General features: G+C 44.8%; 1 protein-coding gene across 1 annotated transcript in view; it reads left to right on the top strand.

The window, feature by feature from the left end:
• LOC125740757 (RNA-binding protein 33-like) overlaps nucleotides 1-6,338 on the top strand; it is a 57,376-nt gene extending 51,038 nt beyond the window's left edge. The window contains exon 16 of the mRNA XM_049012380.1: nucleotides 6,074-6,338. Within this exon, the coding sequence (XP_048868337.1) occupies nucleotides 6,074-6,125 (52 nt within the window). The 3' untranslated portion in view covers nucleotides 6,126-6,338. The remainder of the gene's footprint in view (nucleotides 1-6,073) is intronic.
• Nucleotides 6,339-13,270: the final 6,932 nt, after the last annotated feature.

Here is a 13,270-nt window from a genome sequence, read left to right as displayed (position 1 = left end):
GTGTATCCTCTCTAACTCTGTACCAGAGGCAGGGTGAGAATTATTCTGGTTGGGATGGCAGACAAAACCAGATAAGTTAGGGTAACTTCATCCCTGTTGAGTTCCTGTTGTTAAACCTACTCAGGGATGAGGATAAACAGTAACAGAAATGTCACGGAGAAAGAGAAATGTTGGCTGAATTTGAATTCAGGGTATAGCTGGGGAACAAATGAGCATGGATAGGTCAGGATTACTGCGTCAAGAAGGAACAGAGACTACTTAAAGTTAGTTATGAAGTGGAAACAGGTGGTGCGAATCAGGATTAGCAAACCAGTCACCTGACTCCCTGCTGTAACAGCAACACCACCTTCCTAGAAAAATTTGTAAAATTTCACTTACAAACCACAGGAGCCAGTGGAGCTAGGAAATATTAAAAACAGTCCAGGACGTCTGACTAAAAAAAGACAGACTGTCAGTCTAAGTACACTCAGCTGTCTCTTTATCATGAGGAAACCAATTATTGTCAAAAAAATAGGTTTGGAAAGGTGGGGTAACGCTATTTCCAGCCACCATGGGCCCCGAAGGCCCCTTCCAGGAAGCGTAAGAGAAGAGTTAGCTTTGGCTGCTAACAGCAATATCCTGAGACCTTTATAGGAGTCTTTCCTCAGCTGTGAAACCTGAGCCGCAAAATGTATTTTTCACTGCTGTGAAAAACGTTATGAAGGTTAAACTCTTCCTTCTGCGTGAAAAGGTATGAGCCAGCTTCCATCTCCTGACCAGCTCCGCGGGGAGGTTCTCAAACCATGGTGCTCTATGTAATCGGGAAATTTTATAAATGGACGCTCGTTTGTGTTTCAGTGTGTGTGCTGCCAGGCCCTGCCGTGGTCGTCCATCAACACCGAGCTGACAGATCACATGACCCGGCTGCCCAGGCCATGCGAAGCACGCCTGACCGCTGGTCTGTGTCGAGTCTTGTCACGGTTTCACGTTGTGGGTTGGCGGGGCTTGTAAAAACACACTGAAACCACCGAAGGAAAACAAAGTTTACGGCAAGGAACCCCCAGCCCCCCCTTAGCAAACGACGGGACGAGTGGTTTTTCTTCTGACTGACAGCTCTACTCAGCCGATGCGGTGATGTAACACCGCAGGCTAACAAAGGCCGTGAAAGTCTTTACTCTTCAACTGGTCACACAAGCGTGACCGACACAAACAGGCACGGCCCGAACATTGGCTTCGGACCCGCTGAAGAGGAACAATATGAGGAATGTGGAGACTAATATTTGTACCTGACCTCCAAGAAATCATTTATGATGGAGTTTGCTAGAAAAAATACTGTGTCAAAGCCTAAAGTGAACCAGATTAGGCAGATTACCCAGTTTAGCTTATTTAGGCTTTTTAACATACATAAGGATCATTCCCATTGTAGTAGCTTTATTCTGAAGGCTGCATCTACAAATTGATTCCAATTTTCTGTTCCAATTCATGGCATATTTTTCACATAACAATTCAGTGACAATTATTGTCGATTCCGTTATCTCAAAGATCCAAAGAAATCCAACCCAGATGACACCCCCGGGGTTGCAGGTTTAAATGCAACCTCTGGTGTCTTCATGTTCTGTATCATGTGGAATTTTGGTTGCAGTCAAGCTAACTCCATCCATCCATTCTCTGTAACCGTTTATCCTATTCAGGGACATGGGGGTCCCGAGACAATCCCAGAGGCTGTGGATGCAAGGCAGGGAGCAACTTCACACATCATTCACACCTACAAATGATTTAACTCCAATTAACCTCAGCATGTTTTTGGGCTGTGGGGGGGGGGGGGGGGGACCGGAGCACCTGGACGAAACATGCAGACTCCACACATGGGGCCATAGCAGAGACTCAAACCCTGATCCCAGAGGTGTGAAACGACAGAGCTAACCACTGCACCAGCTCCAGTTAGATTAACTAACGGCTCTAAATTGCTCCTGTTCTTTCTGTGTGCACTGTGAAGGCATGGCATCACCGCAAAAGCAGCTACATCCTGTTTTGACCATGCAGGGGTGTTCGCCACCACTCAAACCATGCATTTCTGGGTGTTAGCTACAGGTTGGGCCCTCTATTGGCCACTATATTTAATATTAATTAAATAAGTTCCATATTTTGGAGGCGCTGAAGCAACATGTCTTGTTCACTAGCCAGCTGGCCCAGAAATGATTTTATTTAGTGGGGTCCTAGACACAGCAAACCCACCCCTACTTAAGAACATAAGAAATTTACAAAACGGGAGGAGGCCTTTCATCCAGCTCATTTGGGGAGAACTTAACTAACAGCACAGACCTGTTAAAATCTTATCTAAGTCTGATTTAAAGGAACCCAGGGTTTTAGCTTGCGCTACAGGAACAGGAGAATATAAGCAGTTAGAAGGTAGATAGATTTAACTAGAGCTTTAATAGTGGACTTTGTCTTTATAACTACACATAGTTTCAATCTGTATTATATAAGTTTTATTTTATTTTTTTCATTTGCCTTGTAACTGCATTCTTGCTTATTCCTTCCTAAATCATTCTAACAGTCGCAAAGTCAGAAGAGCGATTCAGGATGCATTTCACCGCATGCTGCACCTGTGCAGTGCAACTAAGGATGTGACAAATAAAGAGTGTCGAATCTTAGCGCGCGCAGTGTATTGCAGTCCTAACGGAGCAGTTAGTGGCTGAGCGCGGTGAAATATAAGGTGAGGTCAAGGCAAAAGTCAGCTCTATCTCACGCACATGATCAAATTTGGCGGCCTCATTAATTATTAATGCATGTGTGCGAATGGCCTGCCTGCTGCAGTTCAAAACACACCAAGCTGGGCTGGACCTGCCCAAACCTCACAGACTGTTGTGTCTGCTCGCTCCCTCCCGGTGGCCCGGAGCCAAATGGTCCTGAAAATGTGAAGACAAACAGGCCACACCCATGTACCGGCTTTGCTGCGTCTTTCCACCTCCACAGGGTGCTTCCCGCCTGTGCCTACCTGCCTCCTGAGAGATATGGCGCACGTGGGATGTTCTTTACATTTTTTTCCCCTGAACCGTACTGATCTGTAAGTACTTTGGGCAACGGTGGTATAAAGCCCGTACGTCTGAACAGAAAGTGACGACACCCTCATTGCTCAAGCTAGCAGTTTGAACTTTAAACACACCGGAAGCTATGAAATCATTGTTATTACAGTGCAAGGCATGTTTTCTGTACTCTATGTGCAAGCCCTCTCTGTTTCCTGAATCATCTATTTGCTTACATATTCCATCGACAAACAATCCAGCACTAACAATAAATGTGCTTAGCTCATAGTGAGCGCTTGGCTTATACCTTTATCCAAAGACCGTTAAATTAGTTTTTCATCTATAAGATGCATATTTTATTAGATACATTGAATTTTTAGCACTGAGCTCGAGAATACAGTCTGAAAAATCAGCAAAATGTAAGGTTGCAAGCAAATTACTACTTTTCCTTGCCTTTGTAAGATCAGAGAAACATAGGTCAAGTATTACATATACTGTATAATGTTTTGGAAGTAGTTGAAATTAATGTATATTTACAGGGACATGCTACGTCGCATCAGTTTATTTGGCCGATTTGTCTTGTACAAGACGAAAGTAGGTCACAGTGATTTATAATGCAGTGACTGAACCTTTCACAGTTAAGATGTTGTACATCATTTAGATGACCAATTTGTTGCCTGCTCTGCCATAGATCATCTTGGTGTTCAGAAAGAGACGACTCCCCAATGATCTACCAATGTACTGTCTCTCTGTACTGTCTTGAACTCATTTTCATGCCATCCTAATCTAGGAAGCAAAAATGTGCGTTTGATAAAAATCCTGGACGAACTGAAGAATGCACTTAGCAGGATGGAGATAATAGCAAATTCTATGAAAATCTTAGAAAACTGCACTCTGAATATTCATGAGCATTAATTAGCAACACCACTTAAGAACACGGGGGAAGATGGTCAACACACCTCACGTCACAACAGATCCTCCAAAATGCAGCCCACCCAAGACCTGTCTACCTTTAGGTTTCCCATTCACCACCAATGTGTAATTCATTACTTGTGAATTTTACACCTGCAAGTATTTTTCAGTGTGAGCCCTTCAAATTACCATAGCTACCAACCTCAAGTCAATTCTTTTATGGCAACATTTTACTTGACGGAGCACAAATAATATAGTATTATACTATTACTTAAGTATTAATAAACCACAAACTAAGTCTTGGTTACATACTGATCTAATGTTAATTCATCATTAATGAATCGTGATGCGTGTTTTATCTCAAGCAGTTACTATATTTGTTACTATATTTGTTAACTCTGAAAACCTTTGTGAGCTCCTAAGGAGCTACTAAAGGAACAAGCAATAAATAACACACGTGAAATACTGATCTCGTATTTGTTTTTTATTAATGAATAATGATGCATCTTATCTGAAGCAGCAACTATATTTGTTCACGATCTGGTCATAATTTATACTTCAGTAGAAACTGAGTTATTACTAAGTATTTGAGCCCCGTCAAGTAAACTGTTACCCTTTTTACAAACATGAGGATACTGTTGTACATTATAAATGTTTTTTAATTTGTCTGCTGATGGCTTTTGCACTGCAATTAGGAAATAATTGCACTGCGAATACATTTACTACGGACTGATGTTGAATATTCTGTATCATTGACGTGGGTCAGCCACGTGACATTATTCTCCAAGGATGAACCACAAAGAGCATCACGTGAAATGTTGCTCCCGCAAGGAATTGTGGGATAGCATTATCTCAGCAAGGAAGTTCCAACATACCCTGTGCTAAAGGAGATAAGATAGGATCCACTGAAGCACCTTAGCATTTTAGGGAATTCTAACAGCTTATTATGGCTGCTACTTAGATATTTCCGGGTCATTTTACTCAGTTAAGACTATTCGCCAACATCCCAGAACTAGCAATTGTAACATGGGTGGGCGAATAACACATTGTGGCACACCTGGCTGTAAATCCGAGGGGTGGGGCTGGCAGGTAGATCAAACCCCCTTTTAAAATATTTAAAGTGTGTGGAGGAAGAATCAGACTGAGTTACATATTTGTAAAAACTGTAAAATGTGACTCTAAAGCTTTGCATAAATAACTTGTCATTCGCCCCCCACCCCCCAGTTGAAATGGTCTAGAACCCCCAGTGACTGAAGCGTCTGACCTCCAAGCAGCTCATGAAGTCTGGAAGATGCTTCCCAGGCTGATCGGGTGCACCTGTTTGTCTCGGTCTCCGATCTGGATGTAAAATATAATGAACATATTAATATATAAAGACCAATTAGACTGTTGTCTGGCGCGCGGGCCCAGCTGCACTCATAATCATTTTATTTCCGCGGCTGATTTAAGCGGTATTTGAATAGTGTTTACGCTCGGTGTCTGAGCGTTTTGTGGTATTATTTATGTTTTTATGCAAACTTCTAAAACTTAAGTGGTTAGTAAAAAGTAAGAAGCTTTTATTCTGGCGTGATCACGGACTTTTTAAAAACGGCGGCTGAAAATACACCGGCTAGAGAAAGCCGCCGTTTTATTTGGAGATTCCCTCGCTCCAAATCACCTCATCGCTTTCAGCATTTTCCATTTTTAATTTCTTTCCTTTGGATGAGTCGCTGCGCGTTGCATTTTCTGTATATGATTTCAGTCAAGTAAAGGCAAAGACAACACCGAAAGAGGCAATAGCAAATAAGATGTTTTTAAACAATCATACTGCTGGAAACCAATTGCTCAGCCAGCTTCTCCCTTCCGCCGATTGCTAATGAAAGCGCCGACGGCATCGCAGGGCTGAATGCCAGCGCCTCCCGCAAAAGATTAATCACAAACCGGCGATCGATAACTTCTCAAGTGCTAATGTGGGCTGCCAGCTTTAATGATACTTGCAGCCATTTCACATTTCTACCACGTCCAAGATTTATAGAAAATCCATTGTTGTGACCAAAGCATGAGGTAATGTACCACTTAGCAAATGAAGTAAAAACCGAAGTCTACAATTAAAATTTATGATGAGCGTTTAATTTAGGAAAACCGCTTCTATTAATTTGAATCTCCTCGTGTTTCAGGAGTGAGCAGAGACCCCATGCCCACCCGGTCGGCATGACGGGGTCCTGGTGAATCAGCGCAAGATCACGGCTGAGGACCTGAGATTCTGAATAACCGTCTGTGCTTAGGCATGGTTTCCACTTCTTCCTTTTGTTTTCAGCTGTAATGTCACATATAAAATCAAGCACCTAGCCATGCAGTCAGGTTTTCAAAAAATTGTGAAAGAAATGGGTTGTTCTGAAGAGCTCAGTGAATTCAAGCATGGTAATGTGCCTGACCTTACTCAGTGCTCTTCTGGACGAATGGGCAAACATTTCCCACAGACATAATCCAAAATCCGGTGGAAAGCCTTCCTAGAAGAGTGGCAGCTGTTATAGCTGCAAAGGGGGGACCGACTCCATATTGATGCCTATGGATTTAGAGTGGTATGTATAAAAATTCCTGTGGATGTAATGGCCAGGTGTCCCAATACAATTGTCTTAGTGTAGAATATCCATCCATCCATCCCTTCCTTCCAATTGCTTATTGGAAACAGGGTTTTCATTTGATCGGGGGAAGCAAATTTCACATGCGACATGGGTCTGGATCCACATCCTGCAGCCCTATATCTGTGGGAGTCCACTGTGTCTAAAATGCATTTTTCTATACATTTTTTTCTGTGCAATGAAACAAGTGTAAATTTCTACAGCCATTGAAATGACCCCTTAGACAGAAATATGTGGCTATTGCTGTAATGTTACAGTGGCATAATCACGGACAGAGAGCTTTTTGTGAGGAACGGCATCGAGAGGAACTGCTGGGTAACGATTAATGGAATTAAACACACAATGTCATTGTTATGCATCCTAAATGAGCGGCTCAGATTACCTCGTCAGGCCGTAAATCCCAACGTCACCGCGATCCCACTCTCCTAACCCTTCCTCCAAACGGAACAATGCTGGCACACAGTTTCGGACGGTGGATCTGGGCTGAAAGGGACCTTCTCATCTGCGGGTGCCGCGTTCTTCCATGACGACAGAACAAAAGTAATGGATTGGATGCCTGCTACTCGGCGTCGATGACAGAATCCCTGGCGAGTCGCGTTCAAAGGTTCTGATGCACCTGATCGTGGCCACTAACACTGGAAACTGGCGCTGAAAGATTTTTAGGGCTTGATAATGCAATTAAGGCTGTTATCTGGGTACTGATAAGAGCTAGAGGGCATTATCAACAAGAGCCCCAAACCACAAACTAAACCGCTTCCCCTCAGCAGAGATCTTGTCACTCAGCGATCAACGCAGACACAGGATCACATTTTACTGAGGTGGGGATAGTTGTTACTTAGTTACTCAAATCATAGTGTGTTGTTGCCACCCACACAGAATGATTGGTCAATTAGCGATACGGATTTTGTTAAAAACCAGGTTTAAAATAATGATCCCTCTTGTGATCTAGAATGATTCCCCCTGGCGGTTATTTTTAATGTTGCGTTTCTTGTTCACATTTGATGACACATACTTAAACCAGCTTCTTAACCAGTTAAATGGGTGACATTTCGCCAAGTGCCCACTGCAGAATTAGCATCTTCCCTGAACGTGATGGAGGGTTATGTAATTTTTAGTCTATTAGCCCAGTGAAAGCAGACCCCGTGGTTAGAGGGAATTGGGGGGGGGGGGGGGTGCTGACTCATCTGAGGGTTTGCAGTAAAAATCCCACCCTCCCTGCCAACACATTACCTTAAAAGCACCGGGAGCTGAGGAATGCAGACTTTCATTACACAGCCATTGAGAACAAATGGGTTACAGACGGGGACACTTCCATTGGAGACGGCGTGACTGACGGTGACGTGCACCGGACGTCACGGAAGCTTCAGGAGTTACTGGACTCCAGCATTAACCAAGTGGCTCATGGGAGTTTTACTTGCACAAAAATGTTCTGAGGGCAGAAGGAACAATGATTGGTTCGGAGAGATAACCAATCCGATTGTAGAGGAGGTGGGTCCAACCAACTAGAGGAGGCGGGACCAAGACATCTGATTGGTTCGTCCCAACTCCTCATCAGTTTTATTGGTTACCTCCCTCTACCAATCAATTATTCTGCCCCGAGAACATTCTTGTGCAAGTAAAACTACCATAGGCTAATCCAGCAGTATGGAGGAAGGACATGGACTGCTCTACTTATAAGTCGTCTCCAGGAAATCAGTATTAAATCCAAAACAGGGAGCTGGGTTAGGACACAGGCTCCGCTGGTGTTTAAACGCTCTGCAGTGAGTTGTTTGGTAACCGTGGCGATGAACCGTCTTCCCAGTACTCAGGGTGGTTATGGGGGCCGAGTGTGAGGGACACTGGTGTCTCCCTTTTAAATGCCACTTGTGTTATTCTCCGCTCACACGTCACGTTTCCCGGTGCCGGTGCTCGCAGTTACAGTGCTGCCCTTCTACACCGATCCTCTCCAGTCATAAAAGCCATTAACCCCCCTCCCAACGTGACACATTTCCATAGGCTCCCCAGTTCTCCATATGTCTGCGGCTCTGAGGCCACCCCCTGACCCTTCGCGTTTTCCCCCTGCGGAAAAAAGAACTGTCAGAGAGCGCAAGTCGGACTGATTAATGGAGGGAGATGCACCTGTCAGGATCCGCCGAGGCGCTATATAATTCCGTCGCACTGGAGAGAAGCAACAAGAATGAAGTGCATGAGACAAAAGCAAATTACAGATGGAATTTCATTTTTTTTATAGCTCATTTGAAAACTCCTGGGCTGAGAAAGTCTCTTGTGTTAGAGTATAATGATGGTGAATGTGCTTTAGTGATTTAAATGGGAATATTGACAATACCTGTGTCTATGTCCGGAAGGTCATGAGTTCAAATCCTATGGCTGGTAGAGTATTTATATCACCATTGGCCAATTGAACAACGCCCTTAAACCCAGGGGCATCGCTAGAAATTTTGTATGCATATCATATTGGTCCCTCAACCCAGACCAATCCAATTTATGTTCCAAATTTTTTAGGCCCCCTGTCACTCCCCCTACCTTTATGGCGCCCCTGCTTAAACCCGATTGCTCCAGGGTTGCTGGATGCTGGATGTCACCTTGAACAAAAACTGTCTACTAAATAAACATATGTAAGTATAAAGGATTGGTATGATCAGTAGGTCACCGGTTCGAATCCCAGGGTCAGAAGAGTGATGTCACCATTGAGACCTTCAGCAAGACCCTTAAGCCACAATTGCTCCAAGGACTGGCTGACTCTGGGTTCTCAGAAAACACGTCGCTTTGCGCAAAAGTGTCCGTTACACAAATAAAACGTGAATGTAATTTTGAGGCTCATTTTACGTGTAAAATCTCTGTGCTCCATGGAAAATACATTGGTAAGTTCACCAAAGCGGCCTTGCGCAAACTGCACATCGCGTCTACTCAGATAGGCTTGGTCACCTGTGTAAATATGGTCATTCTCCCCGTCCCGCTTATCTCGCTTATCTGTCTCAGTGGCACCCAACCTACTTCAGTGTCTCCTTTTGGGTGACACGCCCCCAGCTGCAAGACCAGACGGCTGGTTGGGCAATAAAGATTTATCAGTGGCTCCACTGACTGATTGATTGGTTACACAGGTGCTTTACAGACTGATCTAGACCAGTCGGCTGTGGGGGCTGTAAGGGATGGTTTTGCAAGCCGATCTAGGCCAGGATGGAAGTGTTAGGGCTGGTTGATACTCAGTGCTTGCAACATGCATTATTTGTGCAGCTACGCATGGAATTAGCACTACTCGTACGTGAGATGCAGTACCACCAAAAATCTTGGGGGCAGTGTGGTTAACTTTTGTCACTGGACTCTTACTATGATAGCTGGCATTTGCATACTGCATGATGTTATGATGCAGCATAAGGTATTTTCATAAGCAATGTTGTTTTGCAGTTAAAAATCTCGGTGATAAAACTTGCTGAGCAAGGCCGGGTTTAAGCTTTGCCCAAACATCGATACTCCGTCATAGGAGACAATGCAGTTTTAATGATTGTTTCTTTTTAGATATATCTAATATATGTTAGGGGTGACATGGTGGTGCAATGGTTAGCACTATTGCCTGACACCTCTGGGACCCGGGTTCAAGTCTCCGCCTGGGTCACATGTGTGCGGAGTTTGCATGTTCTCCCCATGTCGTTGTGGGGTTTCCTCCAGGTACTGCGGTTTCCCCCCACAGTCCAAAAACATGCTGAGGCTAATTGGAGTTGCTAAATTGCCCATAGGTGTGCATGTGTGAGGGACTGGTGTGTGAGGCTGGCCCCCCATCCTGGATTGTTCCCTGCCTCGTGACCATTGCTTCCGGGATAGGCTCCGGACCCCCCACAACCCAGTAGGAAAAAGTTTGGAAAATGGATGGATAGTATATGTTAAAAAAATAGTTTCGTTACCGTTACTTTTCCATGAGCTCTGCATGGGCTCTCCAAGCCAATGATTTCTCACACTGCCTCCTAGTGGACATAACTTTAAATCCTCCATGAGCAGAAAAAACCCAAGTCAGCAATAACAATCTAGAGGAGGTGCTGGTCAGAGAGACCCAAGCTGATTTCAAGGTGCCATGTTCCACCCATATGGGTCATGTCCACTGTCAGGGACATGTTGGCATTGTGCATGGTGGCTTAGGGGCTGGGGAACGGGGGGGGGGGGTAAAGATCACAGGGGCAATAAGTTTAATCTGTTGAAGGACAGGCATAGTGAGACTTTGAGAAGTGGCTTTCAGTCCTTGTCAGTCAGCATAAAAAGAGAGGTGGTTCAGGTAGGTCACATGACTCTGCCTAGTCACATGACTTTGCCTAGTCACATGACTCTGCCTGGGCTTAGTATATTGTGCATAGTACATAGACCACAGTTTGACCCTTCCAGGTTTTCTTGCTTAGCAAAACTTATGTTTAATTTTTCCATACGTTTTCAGGCACGTTTGACTTCTGCGGGATGACAAGGTTGCTGAAAAGTTGTAGTTTATCTCACCGGCATTGTGCAGAATCAGTCAGATAGAGTCTTCACCTGCCTCAGCTATGTGAGTAACGTAGGTCTCCCTTCTGTTATGGTGCCGACGTGAAGCACACAGGAAGCTGCATTAAAGTGGACACGTCATGCTCCCTTACTCTGACAGCGGCCTGCATTTATAACACTCCGCTCGTGCCTTTTTATCCTCCGGAGTGTTTAATTTGAGAGAATAAGCTTTCTTTGTGGCTACAGTTCCTTTGAAGCCGACCCAAAAATGTGAAGAATGCATACAAACGCGTTAGAAGACAAAAAGAAAAGAGATTCAGGCGCTGCGCTTTATCTGTTGTTTGGCGCTGCTACGGGTAGGTGACATTCTGCAGTAGTATCCTCTGCAGCATAGCAGGTGATGGGCAAATCCATTGGTCCCATGTCAGTCCAGTCAATCATCGGACTCCGAGATAGAGGAGAAACACAGCCCTGTTTTTTAACCGAATCCTTCCCCTCGGGGTCCTAAAGAATGCAGCTGCAGGGCACGTAGACCCAAACAGGACACGGCTGCGATCTCACATCTCACTGCTTGATAGATTCTAAAGGCAAGACATTCCGGTCGACTGCCAAGACATACACTTGCAGTCACTGTTTCACAGGTGAGTTTCTGTCAGTCTGATGAAAGAGAGCAAGGTGCTCGATTCACAGCTCCTGAATGGAAGATGGCTCAAGTCCATTATCGGACCGGCCACTGACGCAAGAGGTTGCCAGGCCGATTGAAGAAAGGTCTTTGTTCAGAGTGTCGGTGTTTGCTGGAGGAAGATGTCGTCCGATGAGGTGATGCTAACTGGCTGAGGCTTTCAGATAGATGTGCAGTGCCGTGAGAACTGCCATTTTTGCCGGACATCCTTCTGTCAAACATTGAACATGTAACAGTCTTCATGTCAAGCTTCCCTGAAGTTCATAAGTCATGGTCAAGCAAGCGAGTGTAAGTTCTTAATCATTCTTCTGCTTGTCCCGGTTGGTTTATATTGAGAATAAGTCACTTTTGGGTGGTCAGTCTCGGTTCAGAGAGTTCGTTCTTGCAGTGTAGCCGCTTCAGCGCCCCCTGCTGACAGCCAGCTGTACAAGCATCAGAGTATAAATATTCTTAAGGACTGTCTAACCCTTTTCGCAATGCTTAAGCAACCCAAAATCAGCCCCACTACCTGGATGCACCTTGTTGCACATAATATGGCAGGTCCTGCCGGCCCAATAATACAACCTTGTCTTCTTGGGGTGTTTCTCAATACCAAGAACGCGAAGACCGTACCTTTGGTCTTGACAAGACCGGTCTTGCTAACTTGGCTCCCAAGAATGAACTTGGGCCGCAGTGAATCATGGGATTGGTCTCATTTGACGAGGATACAACCAATGCATCCTTGATATCGGGGGCGGGCCGAGACTGACAACCGGGGAATTTCACCATCCTCTGAACTTCTGATCGTAATATTGAAACTGATCTTTGGCAGTGAAAGATGACGTAAAACGGGTATATGAGAGCACACGTGCAGTCAGGTATGCATATTGAGAAAGAGCCTTAGTGTCCCTTTCTGCCTCCCTCCCATTCTCACTTCCAGTTCGGCGGTATGCTCTTATTCAGGCACCGTACCCTGTACACGTCCCCACAAGCCTCCCGAGGCCCCCTCTCCTTTTCTCTTAAGTCGCCGGCTCTTTACACAAAAATGTTTGTCTTTTTTTTTTTTTTTTTTTTTTTTTTTTAAATACCACGCTCAGGTAAAGGTTCAGAGAGACGAAAGTTAAACAGAAAGCTTTTTTAAAATGGTATTTATGGAGGAGGATGAAAAAGGCAAACAGTGTCGAAGGCAGGCTCCGAAATCCGCTCTGATGACAGGTGTAAGAAAGCGGCCTTTTATGCGGCGCTGAGCTCACCCCTCTGCGTCTTTTAATGCGACTGTTTGCTTATAATGCGAGCGAGGGCCAGACTTGGGCCCGGTCGACACGTTCACGTAATTATGTCAGGAAGATGTCAAACTCAATCCCTACGGGGGGTGGGGTGTCAGGCATGTGCCTGCAAGATTTTTCTCCTTCCCTCCCCAGTAATTCCTTAATTAATTCAGTCCTTTCAAAGTTATTGACATTTTTCATGGATTTGAGGGCTATAGCTGTTTGTCAGCGGATTTAAGTAAAATGCCGCATTTCATTGCTGCATTGTGCCGGCATTTCCATAAGCTTAACACATAAGTTCTGCATTAATTGCGACAGATATTGCAAACACAGTGGAGTGGC

This window comes from Brienomyrus brachyistius, chromosome 4 (genome assembly GCF_023856365.1).
Source record: "Brienomyrus brachyistius isolate T26 chromosome 4, BBRACH_0.4, whole genome shotgun sequence".
Taxonomy (NCBI): Eukaryota; Metazoa; Chordata; class Actinopteri; order Osteoglossiformes; family Mormyridae; genus Brienomyrus; species Brienomyrus brachyistius.
This window is presented reverse-complemented; position numbering and strand designations above follow the sequence as displayed.